Below are 22571 nucleotides of genomic sequence, written 5' to 3' on the forward strand. Positions count from 1 at the left end.
CTAATAACTCATGGTCTATTATTCTTGGATTTATTTAAAAACAACTTTCTACGCGAAAACAACCATGAGAAGAGTACCAAGAACTGCTGGAGATGATGATCATTTTTATTGGTGGCATAGCAGAGAATGGGATATCATTTTGCACCACAGGAATTGTTACTTTTTCCAGGTGGATAGTAAACACCTTATATGCATTCAAGTTATACATGTTTCGAAATCAGTCTCACTTATCTAATATGGAGAATAATTTATTAACGAGAATATGTATTTTTCTTATACACATTTATATCTGAGCCTGGTTTCTGTCAATGGAAGCAATTAACCTTACCATGATTTCCTATTCATGACTCACTTGATAAATGATCAGGATATTGATCCAGTAATCAGTAAGAGTGCTGCAAAAAAATTTCAAATCACTCTGCTACTTAACTCCATAAACAGTAGCTTCAGCTTTGTTTGATGACAATGTTCCAACAAAGATCAAGGCAAATATAGCTCAACTTATCTTGGAGCTAGAAGAAGGTGAAGAAGAGGAAGAAGAAAAAAATCAAGTGAAAAGGAACATTGTACACAAAAATTATCTTTGTCATCTTTCTCCTTTTATGAATTCTGACTTTTGATCTTTTATAACACCTCTAACAAAGAGGAGAGAGTTGAATGCAAGGTAATTGTCTGTCTGTAGCTGTGTAAGATTTGCTCCGATTTTTGTTTTGTTCATTTTGAGTAGAAACTGTAGGTTGGAGGTGTACATACATCTATCTTCTGGCGGGCTGATAGCTATTATGTATGGGCAATAATAATACTATCTTCAGCTGTATGTAAGAGATTTTATTTAATAAATGAATAAAAATTATACACACAGGTGAATAAGATATCATTGTTGCACATAGGTTGGAGATGGTTAGAGAATTAATGGAATTATATGATTTTTCTATGATTCAAAATCATGACAACCAGTATAATAATTAGTTGAATAAAATGAATCAGTGGTCCAGCAACATGTATTTATATTTGTGGATTGAAGAAATCATGATTCTTACAACCAATGCAATTTTAATATTGATATGCTTCTAATTTTGCAAACATCTAAATTATAAAGATGTTAAGCAGAGTCATTAAATATGGAAAATCAGATGCAAAAGAAGTTTTAGGAAAGAAGATTGAAGTTGGTAAATTTTTTTACATTGAAATAATACAAATATTCCATTTATGCAATTGGCTGCAGTGTGATATCTCTGAAGCAAAGGTAATGTTCAGGCAGATAGCCACACATTAAAAATTATCACCATTCAAACATGTTTCTTGAATTTAAAATTTTAATACTATCATCTCACTAGGTGTATTCAGCACTGGTGAGGGTTGTAGTGTTTTTGACTAGTACGAGAATGCACTGCATTTGGAGTACCTTGTCAAAGAAGAAAAAAATCTAAACGATTTATCATAGAATCATCGAATAATTATCACTCAATGGTTGTCAGGAAACTATCTTTTTAACTGAATATGATTGTAATAGCCCCACAGGGCATATCAGTACCACCTTTTTCATTCTATACAGGACCAAGAAGTATGAAAAGCTACTGTGACATTTTCACATTTATCTTGCCACTGTCACATTATGTAGGCTGCATAATATATGAAAACTATGATATCTGATCCACGCTGAATGCCAATTAGGCTGGCAAGTTCCTATGCTGACAATCCTCTGCCCATGAAATGACAATGTTTGCACAGTGAAGGCATGAAATGACAGACTGAACAGTGTACAGACGCATCATTGTGGCTGCAAAGGTGAGTCATGAGTTTTAGCCAGATTGCTCAGTTGATACCAGCACTGCCTTAGAAAGCCTAGGTCCAGCATATACTTTTAATCAGTCAGAAAGTTACTGATTATAAGTAGAGTTTTTCTGTTTCAGTTTATAATAAATGAAAAAGATATGATAGTGTTAATCATTTGTACAATACACAACATTTTTGTTTACAATAAATGAACTAGACATGATAATGTTAAATATGTTGTACTATCCACAATATTTTTATCCTTACCTTAACATTCCCAAAACAAAGCATAGAATAATTTTAAAGGCAATGATTTTCAGTCAAAATGGTGTTTCCCAACCCATTACAAAATTTATCAACAAAATTTCAATAATACTCAATTGTTGAAAAGTAACACTAACAAATTTGAATTAACTAGACACTGAGCAGTACATAATCCACTCACCATCATCTTGTGTGCTGTCTTTGCTTCCTTGGCGTGACTGAAGAGGAGGGGCATGCACATGTGGAACATCACCATTTCCCTGGGCTGCTGCAACTGCACTGCTACCATCAGATGTATTTGATGAGTTTTGATTTTTTTTATGGTGATGGTGGTGGTGTTTCTTCTTGTTCTTGATTATTATCTTGCGTCTCAGTAGAGAAGGGGGTGGCAGCTCTGAGCCAGGCTCCAGCTGTCATCAAGAGACAATCTGTCAGGTCTCAAACGATTTCTTGGAAAATAAAAGAATGACTTCCCTCAACAGCTGAATAATAAGAGCTCTTACAAAAGCAACTGGTTATGCTGAATTTTTGTTGTGACTCTGGCCAAACTACACACACATTTCCAACTACATGTTATAGAGTTTCCATGAACAAAATTATAAAAAAATATATTTAGGAAGTCCATTATTCACAAAGGGAAAGAAACAATGGGCAGGGCTACAAAGTTTCTAAAACCATAAATTCACCACAGTATGCCTGAATGAATTTGCAGCGCAGAACCGAGCAGTCAAATACAACTACTCTTACAAAAAAATGGTTCAAATGGCTCTGAGCACTATAGGACTTAACTGCTGAGGTCATCAGTCCCCTAGAACTTAGAACTACTTAAACCTAACTAACCTTAGGACATCACACACATCCATGCCCGAGGCAGGATTCGAACCTGCGACCGTAGCGGTCGCGCGGTTCCAGACTGTAGCACCTACAACCACTCGGCCACTCCGGCCAGTTACTCTTACCCATTTCTTTCTATATTGCAAATATATGACACTTAAAGCAAAAAAATACTGTATAACAAAAAAATTTTCTTGGTTTTCAAGCCGCATCCATCCGAATAAAATTCTCGAGCTTTCAATGGCTATCTCCACCATCGTCATCAAGAGTGAAACTACTGACTGCTGGGACTGGCACAGTTTCTGCTTGTACACCCATGATTACAGCCGCTGGCACCAATCAGAAAGTGGCGAAATGACAGTTGCGCGGAAGGTAAGTTGGGCAGCTCATAGCAGCTCTGGCCTGCTGCGGGACCAAGTAACATCAGGTGGTGCGAGGGGCTGGTGCCATATTTAAAACTGAAGTTTCCGCATCCCTACAAGCATCATGCATTTTTTGTTGCTTCCTATTGACATCCAAAGCCTGTCCCTACACTACTCAGTGTATACGCCTGCTCTCTGTTAAAATTATTGCCATTCACTCTAATCTCAGCTGCCTCTTTTATAAAGGAATCGCAATATGTTGATGCATAAGCCAAGACTTTCATGTTCTCAAACTGTATTTTGTGTCCATTTTCCAGGCAACACTCAGCTAAGGCTGACTTGTCAATCTTCCTTTGTTTAATATGTCTCTTATGCTCGGTACAATTCACTGCAACTGTGTGAATCGTCTGGCCTATATAGATGCTGCCGCACCTGCACGAACATCATACACACAGGACATACAAAGAACTATGTCATCTTTAACAGGGTGCAACACATCCATATCTTGGCAGTGAGCCAGAACACTGGTCTCAATTTATGTCTCTGCAGTACATGTCCTAGCTTGCTGCCCATTACCCCGCAGTAGGGCAGGCAGGCTGCTGGCTTGGTTTCTTCTGCCAATTCACAAGGTGTACCTATCGGTGACACCTGAAAGCATCTGCAATGTCTCTTTTGCTATAAACATTCTCTCTGAACATACTTCTCAAGTTCTGCAATTCAGACAGTAGATGGTCGTCATCAGAAATAACTCTGGCTCTGTGTATTAGTGTATTCATGACTGCTTCCTTGTGTACAGGGTGGTGAAAACTATTGATATTCAAATACTGATCAATGACAGTTGGTCTCATGTACACTGAATGACCAAGCCTGCCTCCTGCCTTCTGCACAACTGAAATGGTAACTTGCTATTCTTCTCCATGTCAATGGCAAATTTAGTATTGGAATGGACACTGTTCATGTGATCATGAACTGCTGCAGTGTATTTTCACTGTGAGGCCATATCAGGAAGGTTTCCTCAACGTACCTTAAGAAGCAATATGGATGCAACACCACAGAATTCAGGACCTGCTTCTCAACGTGCTCTAAGAAGAAATTTGTGACTGCACGAGACAATGGTGAGCTGATTGCTGTAACACCTGCCATTTCAAAATATTCACTGCAGCACACGAAGGAAGCAATGGTGAATACTTGATGCTTGTAACGAGGCAGGAGCGGCAATTTCAAACATGATGCCAGCCCCTGATGCTGCCTGATGTCAACCAGTCCCACAGGGTACCGGAGCTGCTATGAGAGATAGCAATTGAAAGCTCAAGAATTTTATTCAAATTGTTGTGGCTTGAAAACCAAGAAGGTGTTATTCAGGCATGCCACTGCAAAAGGCTGCAAGGACACATACTCTATAGCAAGATTTTCATAGATCATTTCAACAGTAGTGGTGGCACATTCCAGCTCTACTCCTGTGTGTATATGTAAATGAAATATAGATGCACTTCATACACCCAAAAAGATAGAAACAGTAAGTGTTCTTATCTTTGGACACTTCGGCATTAACACTTCAATAATTGAAGTTTATTACTTCATGTTATAAACAAAAAAACTGCAAGCTTTTGCAGACTGAAAATGACAAATAACAATTTCAATAAGCTTAACATTCAATCATTCACTTATTTATATATTATGTTTGTGTTTATGTACCAGTGAGCTCATAATATGATGACGGGGCCACTAGACCTCTAAAAAAATACAAAGAAACTGATAAATGAGAGAAAATCCCATGCAAGATGAAAATGTGTCATTTAAATGCGTGAGCTGTACAAAAACTAGAAAATGATTGAATGGAAGACTTCACATGTCATCACAAGTAACAGGGATCATATGTTAGTAGAATGCAGCAAGAAGAAGTGCATGTTTATACTTAATACATTCTTCTTAAAGAAGCCAAATAAAAAACTGATTTGGCAATGGTGAAATGGAATAACAAATGAAATTCGATATATCTGGTGACACAGTAAAGAAATTGTATATGTGTAATGAACCTAATCACACTGGAATTGCATGTTGCTATGGATTCATACAAAACAAGCCAAACATTGCTATAAAGCTCAGAAGAGAGAAATTCATCAGGCAGGAAATAAAACATGCAGATTATGAGAACATTTTGTAGAACAGGGAGATGATAAATGGTATAAGCAGTTGCAAGTATAAAGGAAGCACAACTACAAATAAGAGAAGATGAGAGTTTCAAGAAGAAAGGAAGATTGATATTGAGATCATCAAAAACAGAACACCAGCTCAGAATGTTTCAAGGATGGTGAAGGAAATTAGCCCTTTCAAATGAACCATCCCAGCATTTGCCCAAAGTGATGTAGGGAAATCACAGAAAGCCTAAATCTGGATGGAAGGACAAAGAATTGAACCATCATCCTCCTGAATGTGAGTTCAGTGTTATAACCAGTACACAATCACACTTGGTTCAAGAGTTTCGAGGAAATGGTAATATTAAAATGGTAGACTATGCTAAACCAAATAATAATACAGGGTGATATTGATAAAAGTAGCCCATGTAAGTATAAAGGAAATACAGTGAAATTACAGAAACGAAGAGCTGGAATGGACTTACCATTTATCTACAATGAAAAATTCACTGAAAAATACATTTGTAGAAGATGTTGAAAGCAGTTGGTGTGATGAATGGAAACTAGCTCTAAATGTAAATAAAAAAAATAAAAAAAAAGCATTAGTAGTGTCATGCTTGACACAGTCACATCATTTAAATATCTGGGTGTAATGTTGCAAAGCGATATGAGACAGAACAAGCATGTGAGAAGTGTGGTAGGAAAGGCGAGTGCTCGACTTCGGTTCATTGGGAGAATTCTACGAAAGTATGGTTCATCTGTAAAGGAGACCATATATAGGACACTAATGCAACCTAACCTTGAATACTGCTCAAGTGTTTAGGTTCTGTACCAGATCAGATTAAAGCAAAACATCAAAGCAATTCAGAGGCAGGCTGTTTGCCAGTTATTAGTATGTTTGAACAACATGCAAGCATTATGGAGATGCTTCAGGTAATCATATGGTAATCGCTGGAAGGAAGGCAACATTCTTTTTGAGGAATTCTATTGAGAAAATTAATAGAACCGGCATTTGAAGCTCACTGCATAATAAAACTGGGCCTCAAACATAAATAGCGCATAAGCAACACAAAGATAAGATACGAGAAATTAGGACTCATATGGGAGTATATAGATATTTGGTTTTCGCTCATTCTACTTGTTAGTGGAAGAGAAAAGGAAATGACTAGTAGTTGTACAGGCACCATAAGGTGGATTGAGGAGTAATGATGTAGATGTAGATATTGATATACACCTAGCATCAAGTTCTGATAATGATGGCGGCAACTTCATGGCTGATGTCATCTTTCAGTTCCTGTATTTTGTGTGGATTTGGTTTATAGACTATGCTCTTCAAGCCTCCCCACACATAAAAATCACAAACTATTAGATCCAGCAAACATGGTGGCCATAAATGTTTGCTGACAGTTTGTTTCTCAGTGAGGATATCATGAACTCGTTCCAGGGATACCTTAGACTTGTGGCATGTTGCCCCATCTTGCTGGAAGAAGCAGTATTGTCTTTTGCATTAAGTAAGTTGAGCACACAAGTATAGAAAATTTCCATATATGCAACTGTGTTCAGGGTGGCATCAATGTATGTTCCTGTTACACAGCACCAAATGCCAATTGCCAATTCTTTCATTGTGGAGTGGTTGCTGACACAACATATTGCCCAATACCTCATGTTCTGTGAATTCACATGACCAGAAAAATGAAACCATCCTTCATCAATCATGCTGTCATGGAAAGGGTCTAACAAAACATCGTTGATGTTACTCAAAAGCCACGTCCAGTAACCTACACATTTCTGACTGTCATCCTCCAGCAACTGCTGCACAACCGTCACACGATATGGCTTCAAATTAAGAATTTTCAATATCTGCTCGCAACTCCTTCTACTTACATATGCCTGTTGGACCAATTTACATGTAGACTTCTTTATGCTCTGACTAATTCTTCGGCTAACATCTTTTAACTTCTGGTGTGCGTACTGAAGGTATTCTTTATTGTTTTACATTTTGCACAGATCTGCAGGAGCACCAATTTTTAAACAGTTGGTAATCCTCTATCTGGTTACTTGACCCTGAAAATTTTGCGAGTTTCCTAAATAAATTCTGTTTTGACATATTCTTTCACAATTTCAATTCTTTCTTCTACCGAGAAAGTCATTTTTCATACTGCAAAGAGAAATGTTTCACGTCACTGATGAAATAAGCTGAAATGCTGACAGAAGAATGCTGAGAATCAGTTATTGCACACTGTCAATTGTTGCAACTGTTTACTCTATTTCAGAAGTCAAAATGTTGCTTTTGAATTCGAAGGGGAGGCGGGCTATTTTTAACCATGCCATCCAGTACTTTAAAACGTTTTCAAGAAGACCACAGAAGACACAATGAAATTTCAATAAGAGGAATAATTGAAAACTGTAAAAAAACATAAACTTATGTTTGGAAGACACCATGTATCATCCATTTAGATGGCAGGTGCCACAGTAACTATATTTACTTTGAAGTTTTCCAAGTGGCCTGAATAAAACTGAAATAAGGTCTATTTCTCAACAGGCAGTGTGGCTCTGTAATAGGATGCTTGCCTGTCAAATGGAGGAAGGGGGGGAGGGAGGGCGGGGAGCATTGATTCCTGGCTAATGCAAATTTTTAAACAACGGTGTATATTCTATGAGCATTTCCATGTAGCACAAAGAACATAAAGGTGGAAAAAATTCAGTAGCACTTGGGGCTGGTAATCACTAGTTTAAGTTTCATTTTGATCTTCTTCTTCTTCTTCGTTCATCTTCTTATTTCTAATTACACACTGCACACCAGAATCCAGTTTTCATTGTAAATGTTAATTCTTAAGCACCAAACAATGGAAAATCCAGGATGGAATGTAGTTATATTATGAGAAGGAAAGTTGCTACTCACCATATAGCAGAGATGCTGAGTCGCAGATAGTTTTCTTTTCCACTACTTTACCCCCCTCCCCACCTCTCCCCGCCCTCAGTCCAGCCTGCAGCACTTCGCTATCTGCCACCCCACCATACTATCCCTCCCCCTCCCCACTCCAGCCTCCTCCTTATCCCCCACCCAGTTGCCACTCCCATCATGCACTGGTGCTGCTGCTCGCAGTGTGGTTTCAGTTCCCTGAGACTGCAGTCGTGTGTGTGTGTGTGTGTGTGTGTGTGTGTGTGTCTACTGTTGACAAAGTCCTTAATGGCCGAAAGCTATAATTGTGAGTGTCTTTTTGTTGTGCCTAACTCCAACTCAGCATCTCCACTATATGGTGAGTAGCAACTTTCCTCCTCTTAATATTGTTAAATTCTTAATTACTGGTCTTTTATAGAAGATAATTAATAAAGACTGTTTAAATTAAAAAAGCATTACAAAATTAATTTTTTTCATCTGAATATAATTTATGCTTCATGGACAGACTAATGGACATGTGTCTTTGTTTAAAAATTTCAATTGACTGGGAATCAAACCTGGGCAGGCAAGCAAGCATTCTACAACACAGATACACAGCTCATGGAAATAATGATCTAGTTTACGGTATTAAAGAGTTTTCCAAAAATTTCAAAGTTGATTGTTTTTAGAATTTTTGACAGTTGAATCAGACAAATCTGAGTGGTTGATTTTTGATATCTGAACTCCACATACCATAAATACAAGAAAATACAAAAATCCAAATGCCGTGTGGTCTCACTCTAAGATGTCTTTATATTGCAAGGAAAGTTCTGGCAGAATGTGAATAATTTAGGAATAAAGGTGACTACTCACTAAGTAGCAGAAGTGTTGAGTCAACAACAGGTACACATAAAAGAGAGAGAAAACTTGCTAGCTTTCAGAATAAATTTTTAGATGAGCTAGAGTAGAAACACACACACACACACACACACACACACACACACACACACATATGCACAAAATGAAATAAAAAACACGCACCAGTGTCCCTTCACTGTGCTAGCTCATCATTCCTAAAGCTGGAGAGTTTTCTTTCTCTTATGTAAATGTCCTCAAATTTTTATATATTTGAAGATTTGAAGAGATAAATAAAAACCCACACAGTAAATAATGGAAATAGTTGCAGTCCACAAGCAATTGACTTGTAGGAAGGTTCCTTACTTTACTGAACTTAGTAACATGCGGAGTTACAAAAACATAGAGGACAAGTTTGTACGTGGCTGGAGTAACACAAATGGCCTCAGGTTCAAAATATAAATCAGTCACCCACCTGATGTAAGAATACACTATACAGGCGTGGCACAGTATAAATGGCAGAGAAGAAATCATTGCCTCATCCCAGTGTTCACCACACAATATCAGCACTTGGAAACACAAGGAGAAATTTATATACTATGTGACCAAAAGTATCCAGACAACTGGCTGAAAATGAATTACAAGTTTGTGGTGCCCTCCATTGGTAATGCTGGAATTCAATATAGTGTTGGTGCACCCTTATCCTTGATGACAGCTTCCACTCTTGCAGGCATAGGTTCAATCAGGTGCTGGATGGTTTCTTGGGGAATGGCAGCACATTCTTCACGGAGTGCTGCACTGAGGAGAGGTATCGATGTCGGGTGGTGAGGCCTGGCACAAAGTCAGCATTCCACAACATCCCAAAGGCATTCAATAGGATTCAGGTCAGGACTGTGCAGGCCAGTCCATTATAGGGATGTTATTGTCATTTAACCACTCCGCCACAAGCTATGCATTATGAACAGGTGCTCGATCATGTTGAAAGATGGCATCGCCATCCCCGAATTGCTACTCAACAGAAGCAAGAAAGTGCTTAAAACATCAATGTAGGCCTGTGCTGTCATAGTGCCATGCAAAACAATTAGGGGTGCAAGCCCCCTCCATGAAAAACACAACCACACCATAACACCATTGGAATTTTACTGTTGGCACTACACACACTGGCAGATGATGTTCCTCGGGCATTCGTCATATCCACCCTGCCGTTGGATCGCCACATTGTGTACCGTGATTTGGAATTTTACTGTTGGCACTACACACACTGGCAGATGATGTTCATCGAGCATTCGTCATATCCACCCTGCCGTTGGATTGCCACATCGTGTACCGTGATTTGTCACTCCACACAATGTTTTTCCATTGTTCAATCGTCCAATGTTTCTGCTCCTTACACCAAGCTAGGCATAGTTTGACATTTACGGGCATGATGTGTGGCTTATGAGCAGGTACTTGACAATGAAATCCGTTTTCTCACCTCCCACCCAACTGTCATAGTACTTGCGATGGATCCTGATGCACTTTGGAATTACTGTGTAATGGTTTGGATAGATGTCTGCCTATTCACATTATGACCCTCTTCAACCGTCGGCAGTCTCTGTCAGTCAACAGATGAGGTCAGCCTGTACACTTTTGTGCTGTACGTGTCCCTTCATGTTTCCACTTCACTATCACATTGGAAACAGTGGACCTAGGGATGTTTAGGAGTGTGGAAATCTTGCATACAGATGTATGATACAAGTGACACCCAATCACCTGACCACGTTCAAAGTCCATGAGTTCTGTGGAGTGCCCCATTCTGCTCTCTCAAGATGTCTAATGACTACTGAGGTCACTGATATGGAGTACCTGGCAGTAGGTGGCAGCACAACACACCTTATACAAAAAATGAATGTTTTTGGGGGTGTCTGGATACTTTTGATCACATAGTGTAATTTGCACAGGAGCGCGATGCGAAAACACAATATCCTCAGCAATTACATGGCAGGTGTAAAGATAGCATGTCATGGGCATCTTGCAGCATCGCAAAAGCACCAGCATCAGATGTGTCGCCACGTGGCCAGTTCCTCATGGTGCAGGCATGGAGCAGCAACTAACATGGACACTACAAGGGGCAGACAAAGACTGGTGAAATTCAGTCGGCAGATGACTTCCTAGGAGCAGCTATTGTTCTGCACTGGTAGACAGTGACCATAGCAGTGAAGTGTCCTGTCATATGGCAAGATCGACAGCTTTGAATGGAAGTACTGTATGAGGAGTAAGCTCGCTGCCTTAGCAAATGGCCGTAGCAAGTTGTGAGTGTATGGAACTGCTAAGACAGTTGTACAGCCCCTCCCCCTCCCCCCTCCACCTGTGAGAGTGGAACTGTTGTGCTGGATGAAGTGGCAATAGTGAAGACTGATATCGATGGAGGGTTGTGTTGTGGCAGTGGTGAGGCTGCATGACAGCATGCAGTGGCCCGCATGGTGGAGGTGCCACACCAGGATGGCCTCAGCCTGTACTCAGTACTGCTGTGCCGGTGTCGGCAGGTGCAGGGCATGGTTGCCAGTGCAGGAGTGTGGAGGCAAGAGTGCAGTGGCGTTGCTGGGTGGCTGTAAGGTTGTGTTGACAGGGTGGCTGTGTTTTATAGTTGAAAGTGCTTGTGCCGGGCACTGAGAGAGTGAGCTGCTGGCGCATCTACTGTCAGGATGGGTGGTGACAGATCAGTGACTCAGCACTAAGAGTGCATGAAATAACACCGTTGTGGAAGCATCGGGGGCTTCAATGCGGAATCACGGGCATACCCAGTAGATGGCAGCATTGTAGGGTGAATTGCTGAGTGTTTTCAGGTATAGTGTTGAGGGCAGGCATCTTGTGAGCTTTCATGGTGGGGGTTGTTGGTGCGGTGTCTTGGGTGTCATCTGTGAACTTGGCATCATTGGCAGCAGTGTGCATCTGCAGATTGTTGATGGAGATGGCAGTCAAGTTGAGTGGCATGTGGTTGGACAGCGTATACGAGGGCTTCAGCCTATCAACTGGAAAGCTGGTCGGCATGCCACATAAATGTGAGGTGAACATCTTGGGAGTCCTGTTTCAGAACCTGGTGGTGGCCTGAGTAATGTGGTCAGAGGGGGATCTGGTAAGCAACAAGTTGCAGCATAACATGGGTGCATGACGCAAGGTCATTGTGAATGGAAGTTCTGCCATGGTGCTGGGGAGGTCTTGGTTGCAGGTGGACCATGAAGTCATGCAAGCTGGCGACGAACTTGGGAATGACATCATCCTTGGGCAGGTCGGTGGGCTCCAGGAAGGCACCCAGGACAGTGAGTGGCTGGCTGTAAACATTAGCGGCTGACATGTCAGCAGAAGCAGAGACTGAGAGGTACAAGTGGCACATAGCAGTGGTTCATCTGTTGCTGTGGCAGGTGAGGGTGGCCTTCAGGGTGTGATGGAGCCATTCCACCATGCCGGTGGCAGTTGGGTGGTAGCTGAATATCAGGTGAAGGTCAGCTCTGTACAGATCTGTCACTGTATGAAAAAGGGCCAATGTAAATAAGTGCATGCAGTCCATAGTAATGTGGCATGGGCAGTCTAAATGGGCAATCCATGTGGAGATGAAGGTGGCTACTACTGTGGTGGCAGTAACATTGGGTATTGGCGTTGTCTCAGGCCAGCAGTGAATGTGTCCACTACGGTAAGAAGGTAGCCACAGCCATCAAATGAAGGTAGGGGACCAACATCAACCAAATGAATGTGGGCAAAGTGATGCCTGACATCTGGGAAAGCTGTGAAAGGGATGTGTATTTGGTGGCCAACCTTGGTGCACTGACAGGTGAGGCAGGTGAAGGCCATGTCCTACAGTTCCTCTGAATGCCTGGCCTTACGAAGTGCTGCATTACCAGAGCAGCAGATCTGCGCACACCAGGGTGCACCAGGTTGTGTAATTGGCTGAATGTGACCTTTTGGAAGGCAGTGAGTAGGAAGGGGCACTGTGAGCTGGTGGGTACATCGCACCAGATACTGCTGTAGGAGCCAGGAGCCAGCATGCGTTTAAGGCAGAGGTCAGGGGCAACATCCTGGCAGAGGTGGGCAAGTTCTGACTAATGCTCCTGGGTGGTGCTAAATGTCTCATAATCTAGTGATGAGGCAATGGTGCAGATGCAGATGAGATAGTCGGCAACGACATTGTCAATTCTGGTGACATAACGTATATCAGTTGTAAATTCTGAGATGAAAAACAGTTGCCAGAATTGACATGGGGAGTACTGGTCAATGTATTTCATAAAGGCAAACATTACAGGCTTGTACTCAGTGAAGACTGTTAAGTGACAATCCTCCATCTACATCTAAAAATATTTAATAACCTCATAGAATGTCAACAGCCCTCTGTCATAAGTGCTCTGGCACCACTGTGGGGGAGACAGCTTGATGGATAAGAAAGTGAGCAGCTGCCAAGTGTCGCCCATGTGTTGCTACATGACAGCACCGATGCCCTCTGGCTGGCATCAACTACAATGGCAAGCAGGGTGGTAGGGTGGGCGTGGGTGAGCTGGGTGGCATCTGTTAGTCACGCTTGGTGACCAAGAAGCTGTCTTCCATTTATGGCGTCCACGGCACTGGCTTGTTGCCCTATGTTTTCAAGCCGTGAACGGCGGCAATGAGAAGCTCCTGCATTGCAGCAGCACTCCTTACGTGCCAATGGAAAATGTTAACATATCAAGGAAAAGGCAGAAGTCCTTGAATGTCTTTTGACATGTAAAACCAATATGGCTTGCACCATGTTGGGAAAGGCATGTGAGCTGGCTGAAGAGATGGTGTGTCCCATGAATTCCACTTCACTAGTGCCTAGCACGATTTTTTGCTGTGTTGACAATGATGCGAGCATCCTGGAAACATTCAAAAATACTGAGGAGGTGCACATGGTGTTTTTCTGGCATCACAGTAAAGTGAGTACATTGTCCTTGTATGCAAAACAGCAGGGCAAGCCTTGCAGGCACTGTCCAAGAACCTCTGCCATGTTCTGGCAGCATTGCAGAGGTCAAAGGTCATAAAGATGCACTTGTAGAGACTAAATGGTGTGATGATGGCTTTCTTCGGGATTTCCTCAGGAGTGACCAAAACCTGGGTGAAAGGCTTGGTGCATTGAATCGTTCTGAAGATTGTAGCGCCAACCAGCGTGCTGTTGTAGCTGTGTAGGAATGTCACCAGGTACTGGTCGGGGATATTGTGGACATTTAGCTTCCCATAATCCCCACACAGGCACCAGTAACAATCCTTCTTATTGGTGAGATGAAGTGCAGACACTTATGGGCTCTTTAAAGGATACAGTATGCTGGCAGTGAGCGGCTCATCAAATTCAGCCTTGGCAATCTTCAGTTGATGCATTGCTAGGGGGCATGGCCAGCAGAAGACGGGTGGTCCAGGGTTGGTATCGATGTAGTATACAGTTGTATGGTAGACCTCCTGAGGTGTGTTGGACAGATGTCTGAGAGAAGGGAATTGCGCCACAAGGTCAGCTTAAGGGTTAGAATCCACCACCTGCTTCACATCAAAGAGAATTGTGAAACAAGTGGTGCACTTTGTTGATCTTCCGGTGTCACTGTCAATGAGGCACCAGCCGGAAATGTCAGGGAGCAGGCAGAAGTGTCCGAGAAAGTCCACTGTGATAAGGTGTCAGTGATATCATCAACAGTGAAGGTCAAGAGCAGGTCACACTGCAGACTGAGATCAAGGATGCAATGATGAATATTGTATGCCGCGATGGTGGAATTATTCTTTGCTATCCGGAGGATGGCTGAGGCAGTGCCAGTGTTACATACGAGCTGCTGCAGGAAGATAGACATCTCGGAGCCAACTCGGAGGAATGGCATGGCACAATGAGCATTAAGAATGAACAGTTGTTGGGAGACAGAGCAGCAGCCAGATGTGCCTATTCCTGTCGGTCATTCGTGTTTGGGTGCTGAGGGGAGGGTTCTCTGAAGTTCGTGGCATCCAGGTCGAAGCGCTCTTGATACCAACAGAGGCTGGCCCTGTTGCGAGGAGCTTTAACAGGGCACCTGGAGCTGTTGTGGCAGTAGTGGTCGTTGCACTGGCAGCTAGGGCTGCACACACTGTGGCGGTCAGAGTCAAGTTGGACCACAGTTGCGTGCAGTGTTGCTATGTTGGTGCTGAGGTGGGCAAGCATGTCACATAGTTCTGGCTGCTGTGCACTGTGCTGGGACCAGTGGGGAGGGGTGGGACTAGTGACATCATTAATGGTGTGTCGAGTGGTGAGGGTGAGTACATGGTGCAGTGGCTGGCAATGAAATGCCAGCTGGCTGTACCGGGTGTGGGTGAGGATGACGCATGGTGGCAGTGGTCACAGGCAGGGAGGCGCAAGACTGGTGGTGTCAATGGGGGACAGGTCAGCTTGCAACACCACTGCAGTCTGTATTGAGGCCAGGAGGTGAGCCAGTCAGATGTTATGAAAAAAATTGTCAGAGGCCATGTGTGGCTCCATTAGGTTATGGATGTGGTGCACCACTCGAGTCAAAAGAGGACCTGGATGCGTGGCATTTCAGAAGAGGTGAGGTGCATCATGAGGTGGCACTGAAATGTTTCATAGTGATCAGTGGCTGGGGACAACAAGATGACATCACGGAATTCCACTGTATATGTCTGTTTGAGCTGGCTGATCACCATGGCAAACTTTGTGGCATCCTGGGAGATGCTGCTGCTTACGAAGATAGTGCCCACTCAAAAACCCTAGGTGAGGGTCCCATGGGTTGAAGGGTGGCAGATGAGACACAGCATGGCTGAATGGAGTGGTGGCAGCATGCAGCAGATCGATGGTGGTACTTCGAGGTTGGGAGGAATGGCGGCGGCAGCATGGACTTTGTCATTGGGAGCTGCGCCACAGGTGGTCACAGTGATGCAAGTTACATGGGCAAGTCGGCATTGCAACATTCCAGTTCTGTGAGGCGATAATGTTGTGCAGTGCTGGTGTGGCAGTTGCATGCGGTGGCGCATTGATTGGACTGGTGGTGGTAGCCACTGGTTGCTGGGTAGCACAAGAGGTAGTGAAACACACTTAAAGGAATGAATCATGGTGCAAAGTACACTAGCATCCACAGAATGAAAACATAAGTGCACACACACGGGAGTCAGAGCATATGCTGAACGAGGCAAGATGGTCAAAAATGTGCCAAAATAGAAAATTAAGTTGACTGAGTTCATTGTCGTGTCACAAATGTAGCAAGGTTCCTTACTTTATTGAACTAAGTTACATGTGAAGTTGCAAAACTATAGGTTCAAAATGTAAATCAGTCATTAATTTGAGATGTGAATGCACTAGCTGGGTGCAGCACAGTAGAAACAGTGGAGTTGGAGAAATCGTTGCCTCATCCCAGAGTTATTGCTGTTGTTGTTGTTGTTATGGTCTTCAGTCCTGAGACTGGTTTGATGCAGCTCTCCACACTACTCTATCCTGTGCAAGCTGCTTCATCTCCCAGTACGTACTGCAGCCTACATCCTTCTGAATATGCCTAGTGTATTCATCTCTTGGTCTCTCTCTATGATTTTTACCCTCCACGCTGCCCTCCAATACTAAATTGGTGATCCACTGATGCCTCAGAACATGTCCTACCAACCGATCCCTTCTTCTAGTTAAGTTGTGTCACAAACTCCTCTTCCCCCCAATCTGTTCAGTACCTCCTCATTAGTTATGTGATCTACCCATCTAATTTTCGGCATTCTTCTGTAGCACCACATTTCGAAAGCTTCTATTCTCTTCTTGTCCAAACTATTTATCATCCATGTTTCACTTCCATACATGGCCACACTCCATACAAATACTTCCAGAAACGACTTCCTGACACTTAAATCTATACTCGATATTAACAAATTTCTCTTCTTCAGAAACACTTTCCTTCCCATTGCCAGTCTACATTTTATATCCTCTCTGCTTTGACCATCATCAGTTATTTTGCTCCCCAAATAGCAAAACTTCTTTACTACTTTAAGTGTCTCATTTCCTAATCTAATTCCCTGACTAAATTCGACTACATTCCATTATCCTCATTTTGCTCTTGTTGATGTTCATCTTATATCCTCCTTTCAAGACACTGTCCATTCTGTTCAACTGCTCTTCCAAGTCCTTTGCTGTCTCTGACAGAATTACAATGTCATCGGTGAACCTTAAAGTTTTTATTTCTTCTCCGTGGATTTTAATACCTACTCCTAATTTTTCTTTTGTTTCTTTTACTGCTTGCTCAATATACAGATTGAATAACATCGGGGAGATGCTACAACCCTGTCTCACTCCCTTTTCAACCACTGCTTCCCTTTCATGCCCCTCAACTCTTATAACTGCCATCTGGTTTCTGTACAAATTGTAAATAGCCTTTTGCTCCCTGTATTTGACCCCTGCCACCTTCAGAACTTGAAAGAGAGTATTCCAGACAACAATGTCAAAAGCTTTCTCTAAATCTACAAATGCTAGAAACGTAGGTTTGCCTTTTCTTTATCTAGCTTCTAAGATAAGTCGTAGGGTCAGTATTGCCTCACGTGTTCCAATATTTATACGGAATCCAAACTGATCTTCCCCAAGGTCAGCTTCTACCAGTTCTTCCACTCGTCTGTAAAGAATTCACATTAGTATTTTGCAGTTGTGACTTATTAAACTGATAGTTTGGTAATTGTCACATCTGTCAACACCTGCTTTCTTTGCAACTGGGATTATTATATTCTTCTTGAAGTCTGAGGGTATTTCGCCTGTTCATACATTTTGCTCACCAGATGGTAGAGTTTTGTCAGGACTGCCTCTCCCAAGGCTGTCAGTAGTTCTAATGGAATGTTGTCTACTCCCGGGGCCTTGTTTCGACTTAGATCTTTCAGTGCTCTGACAAACTCTTCATGCAGTATCATATCTCCCATTTCATCTTCATCTACATCCTCTTCCATTTCCATAATATTATCCTCAAGTACATCGCCCTTGTATAGACCCTCTATATACTCTTTTCACCTTTCTGCTTCCCCAGAGTTCACTGCACAATATCCGTACTTAGACACACGAGGAGAAATTTATAGGCTACACAGGAGGACAATGAAAACACACAATATCCTCAGTGATTGTGTACCAGTTGTAAATATGGCATGGCACGGGCATCTTGCAGCATTGCAAGGGCAACAGTGTTGTGTGGGCTGCCACGTGGTCAGTTCCTCATGAGGCACACACAGAGCAGCCACCAAAGTGGACACTATGAGGGATGGACAAAGACTGGTGAAACTCAGTTGGCAGAGGCCTTGCTAGGGGCAGCTATTGTTCCACACTGGTAGTCAGTGACAGTAGCAGTAAGTGCCCTGTCACATGAAAAGATCGACAGCTGTGAGCGGAAGTACTGCAAGAGGGGTGAAGCTCGCTGCCTTAGCAGACAGCTGTAGTGAGTTGTGAGCTGCTGTGTGACAAAAGCCGTCACAGCCTGAAAACACATGCAAAGCTATTCGGAGTATAAGAAAGAAAAGTCACAGGGCCGCCATGGATATGAATGAGTAAGAGTGGATCAAAAGTGAGACAAAATAAACTTGTAAAATTATTTACACAATTTAAGTGAGTGAGTAAAATTCTCCAAAAATAGTGAAATGAGGACTTTTCCTCAAACATATTTTATATCGTGTTGACAGCTGGATATTTTTAGTAGTTTTGGTGAGATCTTTGTAAATCAATGGCCTGATGATGAGAGCCTTCAGCTTAAAATACGTTGCTGTTGCATGAACATTGTTGTAACATATGTTGAAAGCAACTAAATTACAATTACAATAACTGCTACATCAAATCCACAGAAATCTATGATTATAATACACAATTGATAATGTATAAGGGATGACTGTGAATCACATGAAGGGCATCCTAGCCCGCTTGGTCCTATTGTGTTTGTATTTGTGGGTTTAGACTTCCCAACAGCCAAAATAATGTGAGACAAATGTGGTTAATACATTTAAAAAACTAAAACTAAAACTGCATAAAAATAAAATTACAATATCTCTACCTTATTTTCACTTCTGTTTGCGTAATTACACCCAACAATAAAAAAATGCAATATCTGCAACTTTTTCAATGATAAAATGTGTTACTAAAATCCTAACTAAACTACAGGATAGAAATTAAAAAATTCCAGGCAAGTGTGGCTGGCTGATCACTTACAAAAAAAACCATGATGAGCCACCAATCCTGATATAAGATTCAAAACTCGTCAGATATTTCTCAAAATCTTAAATCATTCACCTCATTGGCTACTAAACTTACTTCTCCCCTCATGCCTGAACATGAACTATATTGATTTAAAATGTGGCTTATTGTAATATACACATCACACCTTGGAGGATCCACTTACTGGAGTAGGAAGCCATGAGTCCTAAGACAGTACCCTACCTGTAGGGGAGTGAGATGTACTTAATGTCTCCTCATTGGCTGGAGGTTTGCCCCCAGTAGCTGAGTGGTCAGCGCAACAGACTGTCAATCCAAAGGGCCCAGGTTCGATTCCCAGCTGGGTCAGAGATTTTCTCCACTCAGGAACTGGGTGTTGTGTTGTCCTAATCATCATCATTTCATCCCCATCGATGCGCAAGTTGCCGATGTGGCATCAAATCGAAAGACTTGCACCAAGCGAACGGTCTACCTGATGGGAGGCCATCATCACACGACATTATTATTATTATTGGCTGGAGGAAGGTATGCCACAGCCATGTAGTTGGTTTTGCCAACAGAAACTTACATACTGTGTTCTCAATTATTTGTTATTTACATCGCAATCTCTGTCCTATGATACGGCTCCTCCCATTACTATGGAAGATATTCCCTGATTATTTAACACATGTTCTATTATCCTTCCTCACAGATTCTTCAAAGAAACTCATTATTTGTTATCTTATGAGACAACTTACTTTTCAGCATCTTTACGCAACACCATGTCTCATACATTTTAATTCTCTACTCTTATAGTTTTTCAACAGTCCATGATTCATTCCCATACAATGCTGTTCTCCAAATGTACATTCCCAGAAATTTCTTCCTCAAATTAAAAGCTATGTTTCTTACTAGTAGACTTCTTTTAATGAGGACTGCCTCATTTGACTACACTAGTCTGCTACTTACATCCTCCTTGCTGCTTCTGTCATGCATTGTTTTGCTTCCAAGGTAGCATAAATCCCTCATTTCATCTACTATGTTGTCTCCAATTTTGATTTTAAGTTTCTTGCTAATCTCATTTCTGTTACTCCTCATTACTTTCATCTTTCTTTGGTTTACTTACAGTACATATTGCATTCTCATTAGATTTTTCATTTTGTTCAGCAGGCTCTGTAAGTTTCACTTTCACTAAGAATAGCATTGAATCTTATTGGTATACTTTTATCTCAGCTTCAATCCCATCCTTGAAGCTCTTTTATTATTTCTGTCATTGCTTCTTTGACACAGAGGTTGAACATTAGAGGAGAAAGACTGTATCTTTGCCATATGCCACTTTCAATCCAAGCATATTTCTCCTGGTCACCCGTCCTTATTATTATCTCTTCATTCTTGCACATTGCATATTGTATTTTGCCTGTCTCTCCCTGTGGCTCATACTTTCACCTATAGCATAGGTATAAGGTATAAGCTATAAGTTCAGCATAATGTGACTAACACAGTTACCTAATAACAGTATTTTCAACTAACAAGGATGTAAGACGAGTTTGCTGCATACCCCCAGCACTTTTTTAACATGTACGTGGACAACCTCTCAAGGGAGTGGAAAAACCAATGAAAACCATTTTTCATGTTTTTTCTGACACAATCCTAAATACCATATTAAACTGAATGTAAACTGCACCTGAATGTACTCGTATATCGCACCCTTAATTTTGAGCACATTTGCAAAAACTGTTTACAATGTAGTCACTCTCAATCACATTTTTTGGTTTTGTAATATAGGATTACACAGAAACATAAATATGCCTGAGCATAGTCTTCACTGATGTCACTGGTAAGTTCACCACCAGAACTTGTTTCATCACTGTTAGTATTTTCGTTACTCTTCTCATGATGATCCATGGCAGTGACACTGTACACTTCTTGCTCACTTAACCTTGTGATATTGTGTGCTACTCGTGTTGTCAACCTGATGCAGAGGGTAAGAATTTTGCTGCCACATTTGGATTACATGCCTCTTTAAGTTGATGAGTTTCTTGGTAAAATCTTGTGTAATATTCTACAACTTTATGCTTTACTTAAGCTGTGAGGTGACCTTTAAAGGCATCCTACATTAGTACATCCTTCTTGCTTCGAATGTAAAGTACACAAGCAGCAAGACACAGTCAATACTTCGCTGCGCAGTGCCGATGGTACTGTTACCGACAACTTTGGTGCTAAGCGGAGTTATTGAACGCAGTTTTCCGAAATTCCTTCACCAGGGAAGACGAATGGAATATTCCAGAATTTGAAACACAAACAGCTGCTAGCATGAGTTTCTTAGAAGTAGATACCTTAGGGGTTGCGAAGCAACTCAAATCGCTGGATACGGGCAAGTCTTCAGGTCCAGATTGTATACCGATTAGGTATTACGCTGTACAATAGCTCCCTACTTAGCACTCATATACAGCCGATCGCTCACTACACTCGTTTGTCCTCTGTTAGAATATTGCTGCGCGGTGTGGGATCCTTACCAGGTGGGATTGACGGAGGACATCGAAAGGGTGCAAAAAAGGGCTGCTCGTTTTGTATTATCACGTAATAGGGGAGAGAGTGTGGCAGATATGATACGCGAATTGGGATGGAAGTCATTACAGCAAAGACGTTTTTCGTCGCGGCAAGATCTATTTACGAAATTTCAGTCACCAACTTTCTCTTCCGAATGTGAAAATATTTTGTTGAGCCCAACCTACATAGGTAGGAATGATCATCAAAATAAAATAAGAGAAATAACAGCTCGAACAGAAAGGTTTAGGTGTTCGTTTTTCCCGCTTGCTTTTCAGGAGTGGAATGGTAGAGAGATAGTATGATTGTGGTTCGATGAACCCTCTGCCAAGCACTTAAATGTGAATTGCAGAGTAGTCATGTAGATGTAGATGTAGAACAGTGCACTATGTCTGTAATTCCATTCAGTATTTAGTTTGCTTTTTTTTCCTGTGATAAAATCTTCTCAGTTGGTCTGCCAAGCACTGGCATCATCTTGTCACAACGTTTCATTGTGTTTCATATTCATTACTGTCAGGCAAAGTGTCCGAACGCTATGTTCTATGTAGCTGGGAACTGCTGACAATTTTTGTAGGTGGACTGTTCACACAATCAGATACCTCCAGAAGAGGGTGCCAAGCTGGTGGTAGGGGAACACAGTGCAGCCCTGGAGTGGGTGTTGCATACCAATTTCTGTCCATTCTGTGCATGGATGCCACTCCCTCCACAACAGAGCATTCCCTGTCATATTTTCACAATTGTGAAACTCCACATTGTCCTGAGTTGCAATCCACTACCCT

At 41.8% G+C, this 22571-nt stretch overlaps 1 protein-coding gene across 1 annotated transcript in view; it reads right to left on the reverse strand.

Annotated features, from left to right (window-relative positions):
* Positions 1-22571, reverse strand: part of LOC126091919 (1-phosphatidylinositol 4,5-bisphosphate phosphodiesterase classes I and II) — a 433185-nt gene that overhangs the window by 182681 nt on the left and 227933 nt on the right. The window contains exon 11 of the mRNA XM_049907237.1: positions 2222-2450. Coding sequence (XP_049763194.1) covers positions 2222-2450 — 229 coding nt within the window. The remainder of the gene's footprint in view (positions 1-2221; positions 2451-22571) is intronic.

The sequence above is a fragment of the Schistocerca cancellata genome, chromosome 7, assembly GCF_023864275.1.
Source record: "Schistocerca cancellata isolate TAMUIC-IGC-003103 chromosome 7, iqSchCanc2.1, whole genome shotgun sequence".
Taxonomy (NCBI): domain Eukaryota; kingdom Metazoa; phylum Arthropoda; class Insecta; order Orthoptera; family Acrididae; genus Schistocerca; species Schistocerca cancellata.